The sequence below is a fragment of the Eurytemora carolleeae genome, unplaced genomic scaffold (genome assembly GCF_000591075.1).
Source record: "Eurytemora carolleeae unplaced genomic scaffold, Eaff_2.0 scaffold567, whole genome shotgun sequence".
Classification (NCBI taxonomy): domain Eukaryota; kingdom Metazoa; phylum Arthropoda; class Copepoda; order Calanoida; family Temoridae; genus Eurytemora; species Eurytemora carolleeae.
The window spans coordinates 39,423-55,818 of NW_019396458.1; the positions used below are offsets into that span (position 1 = coordinate 39,423).

Here is a 16,396-nt window from a genome sequence, read left to right on the forward strand (position 1 = left end):
CTTCTACTATCTTGGGAACCCAGCGCTGCCCAGGTTACTAAAAGTAACTGCCGCCATTTACCCGCATCTGAACGATTTTACTGGGAAGTAAATCATTAAGAGTTGACCTGGATCCGGATCCATTTTTTTCCAGTGCGGATCCAGGATCCGGATCAAAATTAAATGGATCCTAAGGTTTGGTTCAGTGGATCCACATATTTTTACGGATCCGGATTCAGGAAGCCAAAATGTTCCCGATCATGTCCGGATCCTAATTCCTAGCACTGGTAAAATATTTTACAGACACAAAGCTGTAATCTACGAAATATCCAATACTAGCTAATACTAGTATTATCGCTCTTAATCCAGTCGGAGTGTCTTAACATTGCCTGGAATTGAAAGTTTTCTAAGAGAAATATAAATTCGGAAGATCAAGATTTATGATCAGCTTTAGAACCTTGGGTAGGCTCAGTATGTATTTATGATGTATAATTACCAAGTTTGAGCGTAAGGTCGACGTTCAAGATCATCATTTGGGTGTTAACGTTTGGAATATAATCTTTTTTAAATTTTAAATAACGACCACACAAAAATGAGAAAAAATTCTACGGTAAACTAATTAGATGTTTAGGAACATATGGCTCAATGTTAGGATCAATTATTTCTCTTTCATCATTATACTGAATTTCCTATTCTTTATGAATTTGTTCGCAGATTTCTTAAGATGTCGTGTTTTTTAATAAAAATTTACAGAAAATGTTTGTGAACAATAAGACATTACGGAAACCAATAAATTAACACGATTACTTATTTTCGATGCGAGAGTTAATTTTTATTTTCTCAACCTGTTCCTTAACTAATTAGTTCACTGTAGAATTTTTACATTTTTCGACGTCGTTATTAAATAGTTTTTTTAAAAACCTATTCTCAAATCATCCCTCAAAAATAAACTATCTATGGGGATTTTAAAGATTGAATTTGCGCTCTTGCTTAACGAATATGCACCGTAAAAACGTCTCATAGGTCTCAAAGGATTCCTAAAAAAGTTCTCAATACTACATTCTAAGTTCAACTACCATACATTGCCGGTCACTCCCTTTAAAGACTAACACTACAATATGCTTAAAATGGGACAAATCACACATAAACCTATACATATGTACCCAAACTTTTATTTTTAGCTATGTGTGATACCCATGTATTTAACACAAATTAAAAATATTAAATAAACTTAAAATTTATTTTTACATAATAATTTTATGTAAATTTACAATGACTATAGAGACAACACATTTGAACAAAAAACATGTGAAATTTCTTTGCTGAAAACTAGAGAAATAATTCAAAACCACTTCAATATATACTCTTAAAGAACTAACGATAAAAACACCGGCAAAATCAAAAATCTTACAGTGGTCTGCGTTAATATTAGTACAATACAGACGACTTTTTTATTGAAGTTTTAATTTGTAACAATTTTTTCAAAATCACAAGTTAACAAGTTTACAAGAAGACAAAGAGAAGCTGAGCTGAAAACTTTAGAATGAGATATCCTTAAAACCGATTACTTAATCTGATTATCCAATGGCCACACTTATCATTTTCTTCTTAAACCGTTCTTTCTTGGATATTGTAGAGAAAAATGAAAAACCGGTTTTTTTAAAATTAAAACAAAATTTCAAATTTATCGGCTTTATAAACGCGACTCGGATTGGTTGAATTTTATAAACTTTTCAGGATACAAGTATAATGTTAGATTAATCTCGATATTGTGAAACAGAAAAGATCAAGTATTAATCTCGATATCCACCATTCTAAAGTTTTCAGCTCTGTTATAAACATTTTCTAAATGAAATCGAAAGAAGTCTTTGTGGTATTTCTATATATTGATGACGACTGTATGACTGTACGTATGATTAAAATGATGGTTGATATTTATTTTTCGATTAAACAGTAAAATTGAGCGTCATCTTATTATCCTATCTCATCTATATATAAATTTAGCTTGTCCGTCTGTTTGTTTGTTTGTATCCAATAAACGTCAATACAGCTGAACCGATCAGGTCCAAATTTTGTGTGGGACCTCACGTGGCACCAGGGAAGGTTTATGGCCAATCAGACTTTAAATATGTAATCTTAAAATATTTTTATCTTAAATTATTTAATTTTGTAAAATTTTGAAAATGCGCGAAAAAATATTATGAAATCCGCAAATAAAAAAAATTTATACTGTACACAGAGAAGATGCTCACAGATAATGCCATAATTAAAAGTTGAAAAAGAAGATGTGCGCAAAGCGCCCTAAATCTTAAACTACCACCTTCTACTAACCCTACTTTTGAGCTTAGGAATTAAAGAACATAAGGTCAGGTTTTGGTATTCAATGCTAGAGCAATTTAAAAAAATTTAACTTTACAATACTTCCTTCTCTGATTTAAAAAAAGCACTTAATTCTTTTCTACCAAAGGGCCGAATTTTGTGACTGAAAAAAAGCTTTACTAAACGGGGTTGGCTGCTCAAGATATTAATTTTAAATGAGTTTTAGAATTGCCAGTTTTTGCGTAACTAAAAAACAGATTTTATCACTGAAAGTTTTTGTTCTTGTGATGATGCACTCTGTCTCAGAGATATCACGGAGATCGAATTTATAGATTATAACACTGCAATTGCATGACGAATGTGAAATTGATTATAAATAAATTTGTTAAAAGAAGCTAAAACTAATCGTTGTCATTCATGACGAGAGGTCCAGCAGTCCAAAAACGAATTCTTCTAATGAAATCTCTGAACCCCCTGAAAAAAGTATAATAAAATAAATATTGTTGAATTTAATAACTTAACAGTTTTAATGTTACTTTAAGTTTATTCATATATTATACATCATACAAACAATGTAAAATTTATTATATTTTTCTATTTTCTTGAAAAGGTTTCCAAAACTTAGAAAACTGTCCTTATTAAGGCAAAAGTTTATAGTTTCGAACGGCCATAACAGTTTCCATGGGGTCACATTTACTACAATAAAAAATTTAAGGTCCAAACGGTTCAGCCATTTTAACATTTTTTGTTAATACATGAAAACCGACCCACCAACAAACAAACAGACAACTCAAAGATATAGATCAAAGAAAAACCATTAAAAATTATAAATTGTTTTTGTAAAATTTGTTTTTCAACCGATGCCCATGTTTAAATGCCGCGTCCTACAATCAAGCTACAGGGTGTCCCACGAAACATGACAGTATGCAGGACGACTTGAATGTCGTCTTGATTTTTGATATAATTTGCTGCGTTTATTTGTCAACCTAATTTTAGAAGTAAATTTCCAGAGATAATAATCACAAAATTTCCCTTGTCCTGCCATTTCCAAAATGTGGTCTGCCTTTTTTGTGCTTTCAATATTGCCCAAGATATGAAGAATTTCGTTCAGATTTCGACAATTTTGCTATTATTTAACAAAATTGAAATCTAAACCAAACTCTTTATATCTCAGGTAATATTGAAAGCACAAAAAACGCAGACCCTTTTTGGAAATGCCAGGGCTAGGAGAATTATGTGATAATTGTTTCAAGAATCATACATGTTAAAGTAGATAGAAGACTAATGTCACTAATAAATTCAAATACCAAAGACGACTTTCAAGTCGTCTTCCTATTGTCATGTTTCGTGGGACACCCTGTACCTGGATTCCTGGTGATTATCAGTTGGAACTGAAATGTCGTCTTCTCTAGGTTCAGATCCAATTAGAAAATAAGAGTGGATAAATCCGCGACACATCGGACAGTTCTGCAATCTACGAAAATAAATCAATCAGGACAAATTCTGGAATAAATATTGAATTTAAAATTCGTCAGTTTCCATTTATGCATAAGAAGATTTTAGATAAATAAAAATATTGTTTCGAGGAAAAGATACGATAATTACTCTTTTGGGACAAGTTAATTTTGAAATGAAATTAAACTTTAAGAGTGATATATTCTTATTTTCATTGGTTTTTACTCTTGACCTGACCAATTATTGATCTACAGTAGTAGGCGATTATATCAATGAAGACCACTTTCGGTTTCTAATTTGATTGTATCAAGTTGTTTACTATCTTGAATAAACATAAACATAGAAGTCAAGAGAATCTGTCGATTACAAAGCTACTTTTTAATTATTTGTGAACTTGATATTCGAAAAAAGCTTGTTGACAATCAAACTTAAATAAAAATAAATGTTGTCTTCATTGTATTGATATAATCGCTTACCACTGTAGCAAAACTAAAGGTATTAAAAACAGAGGTGTATATTTTAATAATTCTCGGGAGGAGGGGGGGGGGGAAGGGGGATGAAATTATACATCAAATGCAATCTTTTTAATACTCTTTAATATTTTTAACCCAAAATTTTATTTATTTTCACTTAAAAATCATTTATCTTCCTCAATTCCTTCCTCAATTCCTGCAAATATCATTAACTTCTGGAATATAACCCCTGATAAAAAAAATTTAATTTTAGAGTAAATTTTTTAAAAAAAGTATTGCCAACCTTTTAAAACACTTGCTGCATGAAGTAGCATGCCTGCAAGGAAGAACAACCCTTGTAATATAACTCTGTTGACAGATTATACACCGAGCACCGGCCCTACCGTACACACCTAATTATATTTTTTTATTATTTAAATCTACAAATATACAAATAAATTTAAATATACAAGAAATTGTTTAAAATTATTTATCACAATTGGTTTGCATAGGGCATCATTTATATATATAAAAAATCGTAAATATTTGATAAATAAAATGACACATTTTTAGGATGTTTTAATTTAAAGTAAATTCAGTAATAGACGACATAGAGACCGATGCATTAGTTTGCATAAAACAAGGCAAATTAGCCAGGGACCTTTCCATGTGTTTAGCGAATGGATAAAAATTATATGATTTACCAAAAAGAAATCGATTGTACAAAAAAGTACATTTTCATTAAAATTTTTTTATATATATATATACACCTAAATATAAAATTTACTAGCTTAAGTGACCGGCGTAGCACATGGAATTAAAACAAAAAACGAAAAAATTCGAAAGTTTAAATTTAGATTTTTTTTAGATTTTCTGGCCTGTCACTTCCAGAATACTCAGTCATTTTCCAATGGTTTCCTCAAAAAAAAAATTCCGCGAATTAGGTTAGGCCAGCTGTAGCTAACATAAAACTATTAGGTATGGCCAGCTGTAGATAACATAAAACTATTTATTTATGAGCTAAGAGCTTTATTATAAAGAATTTTAGTTGGGATAGTCTAACTTCTGTTGCTTTTAAAAAATCAATTTCCCAATTTTATTCTTTTCGTCTTAATTATACTTTCTTGTCCCTTCTTTGCAACATATAGATTAAACCTTAGATTTGAATTATTTGATCTAGCAGAATTATTAGTTAAAAGTAAGCACGTTTTTCTAAAAATAAAAAAAAATTACAGATATATCTTTTAACTCGCCAAAAAACTTCAACTAAATTTTGTTTTCCAATTTAGAAAAAAAAATCTTTTTAACCTGTCATTTCTTCAGCATCTGTCTCTGCTTGACTCTCCGTGTCTGAATGTGTTGCTGATAATTACAAAAAAAAAAAAAAAATTTGGAAACAATAAAAAAATGTAACAAGAAATTCTGAGAGAATAAAAATTGTTTTAAAAAATTAATCTGAGTGTGAATTTAAGCCGCGCCTCAAATCCCCGAAAAACCGGTTTCAATTGAGCGCCGGCTTAAATCTTGAAACATTGAATATGATTTAAAGTGGAACCAACCATATTTGAGCCCCGGCTTAAGCCGCGGCACAAATTCTTTAAATTCGGCCTCCGGGTGTTCAATTTTAAATGTTAAAATAACATAGAACGCAGTTAAAGAAAAATACCAATTTCAGAAGATAATCATTAATCATGGTGTTTTAAGTAGACAAAAAATGGCGTTTTAAGAAAATAAAAATACGGCATAACAAATTAAATTGACGATGTAACAGGAAAACTAAATGGCGGTTTCAGAAAACAAGTTGGTGGTTTAAGAAAAAAAGTTGGCGGTTTAAAAAACAAGTTGGCGGTTTAAGAAGAGTTGGCGGTTTAAAAAAAATGGTGGTTTCAGAAAACAAGTTGGCGGTTTAAGAAAACAAGTTGGCGGTTTAAGAAGAGTTGGCGGTTTAAGAAGAGTTGGCGGTTTAAAAAAAAATTGGTGGTTTCAGAAAACAAGTTGGCGGTTTAAGAAGAGTTGGCGGTTTAAAAAAAAATTGGTGGTTTCAGATAAGAAGTTGGCGGTTTAAGAAGAGTTGGCGGTTTAAAAAAAAAATTGGGTTTAAGAAAAAAAACATTATTGTTTCAGAAATCATATTATGGGTACAAGAAAAAAGATGAAATTTAGAGAAAGAAAAATGGGGACTGAACAAATAAAGCGGTTTTATCAGCTTAATTTCCTGAACTTTCTCCTATATCCGAGGCAGCGAGATAAACTGACTGAAGTAAGGTTGAACTAGACCCACTCTTATAATATTCAGATAGAATCTAAACAAACATAATTTTACAAGTCTATCATATAAATACGTTGATTGTCTGTCTGTTTGTATCAAATAAACGTCGAAACAGCTGAACCGATCAGGCCCAAATTTTTTGTGTTGCTTGACACGACCCCAGGAAANTCTCATCATGTAGAAACTTTCTGAACAAATTGAGCAGCGTGCTTACACCTTGAAGAAATGAATTAAACTGGCTAAGATTTGACAAATGAGCGCGCTTTTCAGCGGGCCCTCGTTTTTTATCATCCTTTTTGATTTCATATCGGAAGAAACAGTTTGTCTTTTCATCCTCAAAGTTCTTCAGACGGACTGATAAATTAGTTTTGATCCGACGATGGAGTCAAACTCCGACAGCAAACAATTGCGGACTAAAAAAAGACAGCTTTTAATCATACAATGCCGAAGCTACACAAAAAGACATTTGCGGATGAAAAAAAGAGTTCCGATCACAGTAGAAAATAAGAAAACGGTGGAAAGAAAAAATAATTTTCCAGCTGGGAAAATTTTGTGTCGAACGCATCTCATGTGTTCCCAGGGAAGATTTATAGATGATAATTTTTTTTAAATTTTGCTTCTAACAACTCGATTGGCATCAAATTTTGAAAATCAACGATTTTATTTGATAAAATACGCAACATTTTTTGTTTTGTTTTACAATGTATACAAAGAGAAATGTTCACATTTGAAAAAGAAGATGGGCTAGGAACTCTGTACACTGTGAGTCCTGCACATGAATATACCTGGCTATTACTGTACATTGTACAATGTGAGTCCTATACTTGAATATACACTGTAATTCCTGTAAATGAATTTCCCTGACCAGGAACTGTACAAGAGTCCTGTACTTGAATTTACCTAGCTAGAAACTGTACACTGTGAGTCCTGTACATGAATTTCCCTGGCTAGGAACTGTGCACTGAATCCTGTACATGAATTTACCTGGCTAGGAACCAGGTTTCGGATCCGGATCCGTATCAGGAAACGTTGATATGGATCCGGGTAGCGCCAAAAATTAACCAAAACCATGGAATAAATAAATCAAAATGGTTCGTAAATGTATTATTTACATAATTTTTCAAAATTATCTTTAATAATTCAATGTTTACATTTATATAATAGTAATGACATTTTTAACTTTAGGATTACTATAGTTTATAAATCCTTGCATAACATTTAATAGGGAAAATCCGATTCACAGAATCAAAAGTTACCTCGGATCCGGATCCGAATCAAAATGATATGGATCCGAAACACTGCTAGGAACTGTACACTGAGTTCTGTACATGAATTTACCTTGCTAGGAACTTTACACCGAGTCCTGTATATAAATTTACCTGGTTAGGAACTGTACGTTGAGTCCTGTACATGAATTTACCTGGCTAGGAACTGTACACTGTAAGTCCTGTACATGAATAACTGTAAGGATAGTCTCCTGATCTGCTTGAAGGACAAGAACACAAGGATAAACATCTCGAGGTGCAGGCCCTGTACAATAAAAATATCTCATGATGTGGACATAATTTCAAGTCACTCCCCGACGCACAGCGGTACCCCTTAAAGCTTTGTCTTTCCAGAATAAAGCTTTCTCAATAAAATTGAGTTTTTCCATTGATCGTGGTTTTTTTTTTAAAGTGAAATTAAGGATTATCAAGACCATAAAAGCATTTATTCAGAGCAGGGTTGACTTAAATCTGACATTTTTTTAACCACGTACTCCTATCATCCTAGAGACAGTGATATTTATTTTTTATTATGATGGAATAATAATTAAGTCGCAACCAATAGAAATAAAAGTTGTCGAATACCTCTTTTTCGACAAAAAAACACACTATACATTACACACTTTCCTAAACCCATCTAGAACTATTGTTGACATTTTTAACACTGTTAAATCTTAATATTTTAACTGGGCTTCACAATGACGGTACTTTGAAAACTATAAAATGTAAAAAAAAACATTGTAAAATCAATGTTAATACAACTTAAAAGACTAAAATAATCATCACGTTTTCAAAAAATAGATATACATAACAAATCTGTATTTTTTCAAAGAAAAAGATTTGAGAAATAAAATTACCTAATTCTAAAGGAGCATCTGTGGGTTTCGTAAGTGTCACTAATCTGTCATCCATCTTTAAAAAAGGGTATTTAACAATAATGTTTCAAATTTTACTACCCCCCCTCATTTTGCAGAGGGGTTTTAATCAATTGTTATGAAAAAATTTAACTTGGCATCGTCGTTGGACGCAAACAAATATGAATTGTTCCCAATATTTTTGGTTTTGTGAAACTTTACCGTGGGCCCGGGCGCGCATTGACTAAGCTTTTCAGTTTTCAATTCATTTGATAATATCCCCAAAAAACTAATTAGCTTCCCTAACAAGGATTTTGAACAGTGGAAAATTATATTGAAAGATTCTAGTGAACTTCTATTTGCATGTGTGACACACAACGGCACCCTTTAAACCTTAGTCTAATCAAAGATAAATCGATATCTTCAAAGCGTGATGCTCTTCAAACAAACAAAATGTGGTTAGCCAGATAGACGTTTAAATGGTACCGGTGTGAATCAGATAGATCATTCTTTTCTCTAACTTACCTTATCAATTTGTTCTATTTTTCCTAGCTCCATGCATTTATCCTACCATCAACATATTCATTCCTTTGGCAGCAGCAACCAAAAATATGAATACCACAAAATATTGATAAAATATGGTTTTCAGAACAAAAAAAAGTCGAAAAAACTTTTTTTAAAACTAATCTAAGATGCTCTAGTGTTCAGCAAAAAAAATTAAATAAAAAATAGGGTCACCTCGACATAATCATTGCTTCTGAGAGCTTGGACTGTAGAACAAAGTTACCTCTATGTATATCAGCTGTAGATTTATATTGAATTTCAGGGAAAATTATCCTATTTTGAAAATATTCCCCCGCCCCTCCCCCAACAGATGTTTATTTGCGCAAAGCGCTATAACAAATCCTAGGGATTTATTCCCTGAATGTGGAGAGAAAAAATATGAATTTTAGGGGATATATAAAAAACTTTTAAATTTATTATTAAAATTATTATTAAATTAAAATTATTCCATCCCCACATATGAAAGTATTTACCCCTATAAAGAATTGATATTGCTAAAATAAATATAAAATTATTAATAAAGATGAATAAATTAATTCCTGTCCGAACAGATTCCCGTGAGTATACGCTGATAAAAACCAGTCCTTAGGGGCCCTTAGAACCTGAAATATAGGAATATATTTCGGGGCCCTTAGAACCTGAAACATAGGTATATATTTCGGGGCCCTTAGAACCTGAAACATAGGTATATATTTCGGGGCCCTTAGAACCTGAACCCTAAATATATATTTCATGGCCCTTAGACAAAAAGAAGAAAAATTATTTGACAATTCTGCTTTGTTAGTTAAAAAATTCAGTAAATCTTAAAGAAATGTTCATGACCTGGATCCGGATCCATTTTTGTCCAATGCGGATCCGGGATCCGGATCTGCATCAAAATCAAATTGATCCTAAGCACATGAAAATTTCCTTGTCATTTAAAACTGCTATTTTGGTTCAAATATAAAGCTAACCGGAGTTTAAAAATGCAAGCAACAAAAACATAAACATATTTTTAGCCACTATTTTGCTGAAAAAAACAGGTCAAGGATAAAATATATCAGTATCTCAAAAAATATCAAATGGTCAGAATTTTTTTTTTTTTAAATATGAAATTTGAAAAATGGTGTACCTGATGAAAAGATTGAATATCGACCCCCCAGAATACACGCATCTGACCTACGCTCACCGAACTTATACTCACTTCTATTCTACAAAATAGAAAACAAGATTATATTTTACCAAGTCACAAATTTTGTTTTTAAAAAACTAAAATCTGTCAATATAAAAACAAGATTATATTCAACACTAGATAAGATAAGATAAGATAAGATAAAGTTTATTGCTAAAATAAATGTATCTGTATACAGATAGAGTTTACAATCACAATATTGATGATTATATTAACAGTACAAGTATAAAGCAATTAGGTGGAAAATAGCTCTTGGCTGTTTTGATTATTTTTTCCACCTAATTTTAGTAATAATAACAAAATATTTCAATTAAAACACTTTGTCATTTCATTTAACAAAAAAAATAAATCCGTCCATAAAAAAAAACAAGATTACATTTAACAATTCACACATTTTACCTAACAAAAAATAAAATCTGTCTCTACAAAAACAAGATCACATTTAACACACAAAATTTTGTTTTGAAAAAAAAACTTGAATCTGTCACTACTCAAGACTGGACCAGTGGACAGACTCGATTTATTTGTGATTTAAAAAAAAGCTGCAAGAGAAAGCAAGAGAAAGCTTAATTTTTTTCTGGCAACATTTTTATTCACCTGTATGGCTCCTTGACCCCTATTAGTTTAACTCGGAATGGAAGACACACTTTGGTAAAATTTATTCTGAAAATAGAAAATTGTGTTCAATAATAAATGATTTATTTATCAATTTAATTACAGAATCCAAAAAATGTCATTAAACTTGTAAGTGTCCGATTATCCCCCCCCCCCCCCCAAAAAAAATCAATGGACCTACATTTTAAATGTAAGTTACTCAAGGGAACTTTATTAAAGCAATTTAAAAAAATCATCCTACATAATCTTATTTCAAGTAACCAAAGGTAACAAAAATAATTTGACAGATTTTTCTGTTTCCATTAGTAGAATTTTTCAACCTAATATATCAGCAATTTTTAAGATTTTGGATTCGTCATTCTTTTTGGTCATGTTCGCAATTCAGCCGTTTTGACGTGGGAGCAGACAAACAAACCAGCACAATAACAGACAAACAAACCAGCACAAAAACAGACAAACAAATCAGCATAAAAACAGACAAACAAACCAACATAAAAACAGACAAACAAACCAGCATTATAACAGAGAAACAAACCAGCATAAAAACAGACAAACAAACCAGTATGCATAAAAACAGACAAACAAACCAGCATAAAACAGACAAAAAACCAGCAAAAAAACAGACAAAAAACCAGCATAAAAACAGACAAACAAACAAGCATAAAAACAGAGAAACAAACCAACATAAAAACAGACAAACAAACCGGCATGCACCAAAACAAACAAACAAACCAGCATAAAAACAGAAAAATAAACCAGCATAAAAAAGACAAACAAACTTCCAGCATAAAAACAGACAAAAAAAACAGCATAAAAACAGACAAACAAACCAACATAAAAACAGACAAACAAACCAGCATTTAAAACAGACAAACAAACCAGCATAAAAATAGAGAAACAAACTTCCAGCATAAAAACAGACAAACAAACCAGCATAAAAACAGAAAAACAAACCAGCAATTAAAACAGTCAAACAAACCAGCATAACAACAGATAAACAAACATCCAGCATAAAAACAGACAAACAAACCAGCATAAAAACAGACAAACAAACCAGCATAAAAACAGACAAACAAACCAGCAATTAAAACAGACAAACAAACCAGCATAAAAACAGATAAACAAACCAGCATAAAAACAGACAAACAAACCAGCAATTAAAACAGACAAACAAACCAGCAGAAAAACAGATAAACAAACATCCAGCATAAAAACAGACAAACAAACCAGCATAAAAACAGACAAACAAACCAGCATAAAATCAGACAAACAAACTGCCAGCATAAAAACAGACAAACAATCCAGCATAAAAACAGACAAACAAACCAGCATTAAAACAGACAAACTTGCCAAATGTATGAAGAGATTAGTATACCTAGGTGGAGCATGAGTTACCCTAGTTAGTCCTCCTCCTTCTATAAGATCCTGTCCTGTAATATTATATAGTTGGCTCTCTTTTATAAGATTATAACTCCCTCCCCCACTCCCCCTAATCTAAAATTAACTTGTTGTTTTTCAGTCCTTGTCAACTGTCGAAGAATCGAGAGGAGAAAGATTATGAATGTTCGTAGGATTAAAAAATATTTCTTTTTAAAAGATATTTACATGGTCTTCACAGTTCTTCTAACAGCGAGCATCAGAAAACAATGGAATAAAAAGACGACATTATCGCAATATTTATTAGTATTTTATGTTGTTACAAAGCAATTAGTTTACTAGACACTTATTAAATCCGTAGTTTAGTGAAATGGGTCTGTTTCACCTGTTTTGGACTTTTTAAAGTTATAATTTGATTCTAAAGTCGTCTTCCTATTTTAGAACTTTCTGGTTATCACTGTATAGTTTCTCCTATCTGTAAATTTAACTCAGAGCTATTAAATAATTTAAAATCCGCAAATATATGCGTATGTATAATGATCCTCAAATAAGTCATTTAATTTTGAATAAAGTTTCTACATTAAAAATATTGAAATTTTTGGGATATTTAAAAAAGAAAAATTGAAAAACTCATGAGCTGGATCCGAATCCGGACGAGAATTTCTACAATGTGGCTCGGAGGATAAATTGTTGTTGCTGGCCTCCCTCTACTGAGTGGATAATCTCACCGATGAGCTTGATGATGAAGAAGAACATCACGGTGAAGGAGATGAGCACTGCCAGGAAAGAAACAAGATTAGAAACCTGGAACAGATAATTTTCATTTTTGATCAGCGAATAGTTCTTGGTAATTATTAACTTTGGAGGCTTAGCATTTTCGTGAAAAATATATTTTTATTAATCATAACATTAATCAGAATCATCTGAATAACATATTACTCTTATTTACTGTATATTTTTCACTTAAGAATTACCCCCCCCCCCCTACCGCGCGTCTAAATGGAAAGAAAAATGATGCTAAAAAAAAGATTAATTGCAAATTGTTTTGCATCTGAAGGGGAGAATATTTCCTCTTTTATCACGTGAAAGAGAGTCGCGAAGTATCATAGATTGCATCTGATACCTATTATTATCTCTATATTATATATATATATAATTAGCTATAGCTGGCCAAAGGGCTGGACCAAATTGGCAGATTTTTTACCCCCAACGTAGTCTTTAAACAACGATTTTCTTTTTCAAACTTTGATTTTTTTAATCGTTTTTATATTCTTATTCCACAGGCAACGCCGGGCACTTCAGATAGTTACTACTACTACTATTATTATTATTATTACCTCTGCTACAGAAACCAACCATTCTGTCATCCTCATTCCACTACTCATCCTGAAAAAAAACCTATTAAAAATGTTAAAAGTCTATAGTCAGAATCACTAATCAGAATAACCCGGAATTAATTGACAGTTTATGCGCAAACCCACACCCTCTATCTCTAAGTGCGTTCGCGCCCCAGGAGCATCGAACCTTACCTCAGATCTCTGTAGGTAGAGCTTATATATTTATATACTCTATAATATATACCAAAAGGCGACATTACGTATGTATATATCTGGCAATTTTAAATGCTCAAAAAAAGCAGAACATTTTAGAAATAGCCCTACTATTTGTAATTATCGTTTCATCCATCATATTTGTAAAATTACGGTAGTACAATCGTCTTATTAATTGTAAATTAATTCCGTGTCTGATGTAATGAATGTTAAAATATTGACAACTAGTAATAGTTTTAGCATTTGATTGTTGATTTTCAAACCGCCATTTTTCTTTTTTAATTCAAATTTACAAAAGTTCGCAGACTTTTCTGTTATAATTGACAGATTTTCAAAAATCATTTTTTTTCATTTTCCCAGGCAAAAAAGTTCAATGATGACCAGCCATCCGTTTTGAATCAAAGAAACAAACAGACAAACCATGTATTCTATCCATTAAGATAAAAAATATCAAAAATTATTGTCAATAATTGTACTAAAAATATTCTACAAAATATGAGCAATATTAAAAAAATTATTACAATGATTAAAAATGTTAGAAATAATAAAATTTCCATTAGAAATATCTAACATAATATTATAAATATTAAAATTAATATTAAAAATAACACAAAATGTGCAAAAAAACCTGGCGACGCTAGTGCATATTTTATGGATGGACTTAAGTATTGCAATGATTAAATCATGTTGGTATCTTCAAAACCCATGAAAATAACGTAAAAATATCTCTTCTACCTCCGTAATGCAATATCGCGATATAAAATATAGCAAAATATTTGACATAAATCTGCGGCTGCCAATAATTTTCCCCATGGAACCAACCGGAAAAATTCGATGGTTTTCCCTATAATTAACAAAAAGACTGAAATTCTATTGACTCGGAATTATTTTCGCCGTTCTACACAAGGAATATCTGAAAATGCGTGTATAAAAGCTGTGAACATTTTAAGGACATTAATTTTAATAACTTTAATTAAAATAAAACTTTTATTTTCGATTTACAAAATTTTAATATTTCATTTTTATGCCCTAACATGGCCTGATTCTTAAAAAAAATTGATCTGGGAGGATTAGACACTCATACAATGATGACGATTTTTAACTAGAATTTAGATTCCTAACAGCAAGGTAACAACCAGAAGCTGTCAAATAACAACATCTCTTTTTTACTGGTTAACTTATAATTTAAAAGAAGCTGGTTAAAAATCATAAATTTTAATCGATAAGTCGTCTTCATTGTATAGATATGAACGCCGACCACTATATAGAATATAAACCTTTTTTAAAAGATGTTTTATGGTTGAGAAATAATAATTGAAAATATTTTCTGGAAAAAAAGGTTGAAATGAGATTCTGTGTAATTTTATTTTAGATTAAATTAGTTGATGTATTTTTTAATATAAAAAATAAAAATAAATGAAAAACAGATTCTCGACAAACTTTATTTTAAAAATATCAATTATAACTTTTAAAAAAATTAATCTCTAGCTCTTTACATTTCAATTTCAATCTTCCAATATAATTCTTAAGAAAATAAAATACGTTTAAAACCTTATTATGAAGTCAAAAAATAATTAATAGAAATCTGAATTAAACGTGTTGTCATCGAATACACACATAAATATCTTTCTGCAGTATTGCACACATTTTAACATATTTACAAAATCAGAAAATGAAAAAAATTTGAACTTAACAGAACACTTGACTTTCATTCTCCTGTCTTGTCGAGACTTTCAGAAGACTGTTGCTAATTTCATAAACTTTTAGAAGACTGTTGGTAATTCCATCCACTTTTAGAAGATTGTTGGTAATTCCATAAACTTTCAGAAGACTGTTGGTAATTTGATAAACTTTTAGAAGACTGTTGGTAATTTGATAAACTTTTAGAAGACTGTTGGTAATTTGATAAACTTTTAGAAGACTGTTGGTAATTTCATATACTTTCGGAAGACTGTTGGTAATTTCATAAACTTTCAGAAGACCGTTGGTAATTTCATAAACTTTCATAAGACTGTTGGTAATTTGATAAACTTTCAGAAGACCGTTGGTAATTTCATAAACTTTCACAAGACTGTTGGTAATTTCATATACTTTCGGATGACTGTTGGTAATTTCATAACCTTTTAGAAGACTGTTGGTAATTTGATAAACTTCAGTATTTGTATTTTTGCAGGCGATTTGTGTCCAACACAGGCCAGAATGACTGGGCCAATAGAGCCATATTTATTTGCAAGATCTCTTGACCCAAAAAGAAAATCGAATTTTTTTCGCATCCCCCAGAGAAAACAACAAATCTAAAATTTATCGATGATTACAGGCACATAGACACCAAAATTTAGAAGATTAAATTATTTGAAGAAACGAAGCATAGGCAACAAATAATTTATTAAATGCAACCATCCAATTTTCGTACCAGAGTTTAGACCCTAGAACGGCAAGCATCCACATTGCAGCGTTAAAATCTCCTTCTATCCGTAGGCAGCCGCCATTTTCTATAATCATATATTCATCTGGAATATCAGGATT

At 31.1% G+C, this 16,396-nt stretch overlaps 1 protein-coding gene and 1 long non-coding RNA gene across 4 annotated transcripts; one reads left to right on the top strand and one right to left on the bottom strand.

The window, feature by feature from the left end:
* Window positions 1–2,315: 2,315 nt before the first annotated feature.
* Window positions 2,316–16,394, bottom strand: LOC111703659 (cell growth regulator with RING finger domain protein 1). 3 transcript variants are annotated; one of them, XM_023475677.1, is made up of 15 exons: window positions 16,284–16,394; window positions 13,658–13,706; window positions 13,049–13,124; window positions 12,319–12,373; window positions 10,926–10,991; window positions 10,269–10,347; window positions 9,697–9,759; window positions 9,119–9,160; window positions 8,597–8,651; window positions 7,895–8,004; window positions 6,427–6,508; window positions 5,514–5,561; window positions 4,510–4,618; window positions 3,662–3,772; window positions 2,316–2,772 (listed from the first exon to the last, which is right to left on the bottom strand). In XM_023475677.1, exons 1-15 carry the CDS (start codon window positions 16,370–16,372, stop codon window positions 2,700–2,702), a joined length of 1,107 nt encoding a protein of 368 aa, XP_023331445.1. In that variant the 5' UTR covers window positions 16,373–16,394; the 3' UTR covers window positions 2,316–2,699. The 3 variants fall into 3 exon arrangements, with proteins under 3 accessions (XP_023331445.1, XP_023331444.1, XP_023331446.1); XM_023475676.1 differs by having other exon boundaries at window positions 5,514–5,555; window positions 6,421–6,508; XM_023475678.1 differs by lacking the exon at window positions 16,284–16,394 and adding an exon at window positions 15,991–16,183 and having other exon boundaries at window positions 5,514–5,555; window positions 6,421–6,508.
* On the top strand, window positions 7,196–13,037 carry LOC111703661 (uncharacterized). The gene is made up of 3 exons (XR_002765659.1): window positions 7,196–7,285; window positions 12,463–12,506; window positions 12,958–13,037. It is a non-coding gene; the product is annotated as an uncharacterized LOC111703661 (long non-coding RNA).
* Window positions 16,395–16,396: the final 2 nt, after the last annotated feature.

Bases quoted from the DNA above. Each gene is read 5' to 3' on its own strand.
- LOC111703659 (XM_023475677.1), bottom strand. From the start codon at position 16,372: ATGATTATAGAAAATGGCGGCTGCCTACGGATAGAAGGAGATTTTAAC. The intron at 5,562-6,426 runs GTTCAGGAAATT...TATCAGCAACAC, and splicing joins TGCCTCGGATATAGGAGAAA to ATTCAGACACGGAGAGTCAA. The intron at 2,773-3,661 runs GTACAGGGTGTC...TACTTTTTTCAG, and splicing joins GATAATCACCAGGAATCCAG to GGGGTTCAGAGATTTCATTA.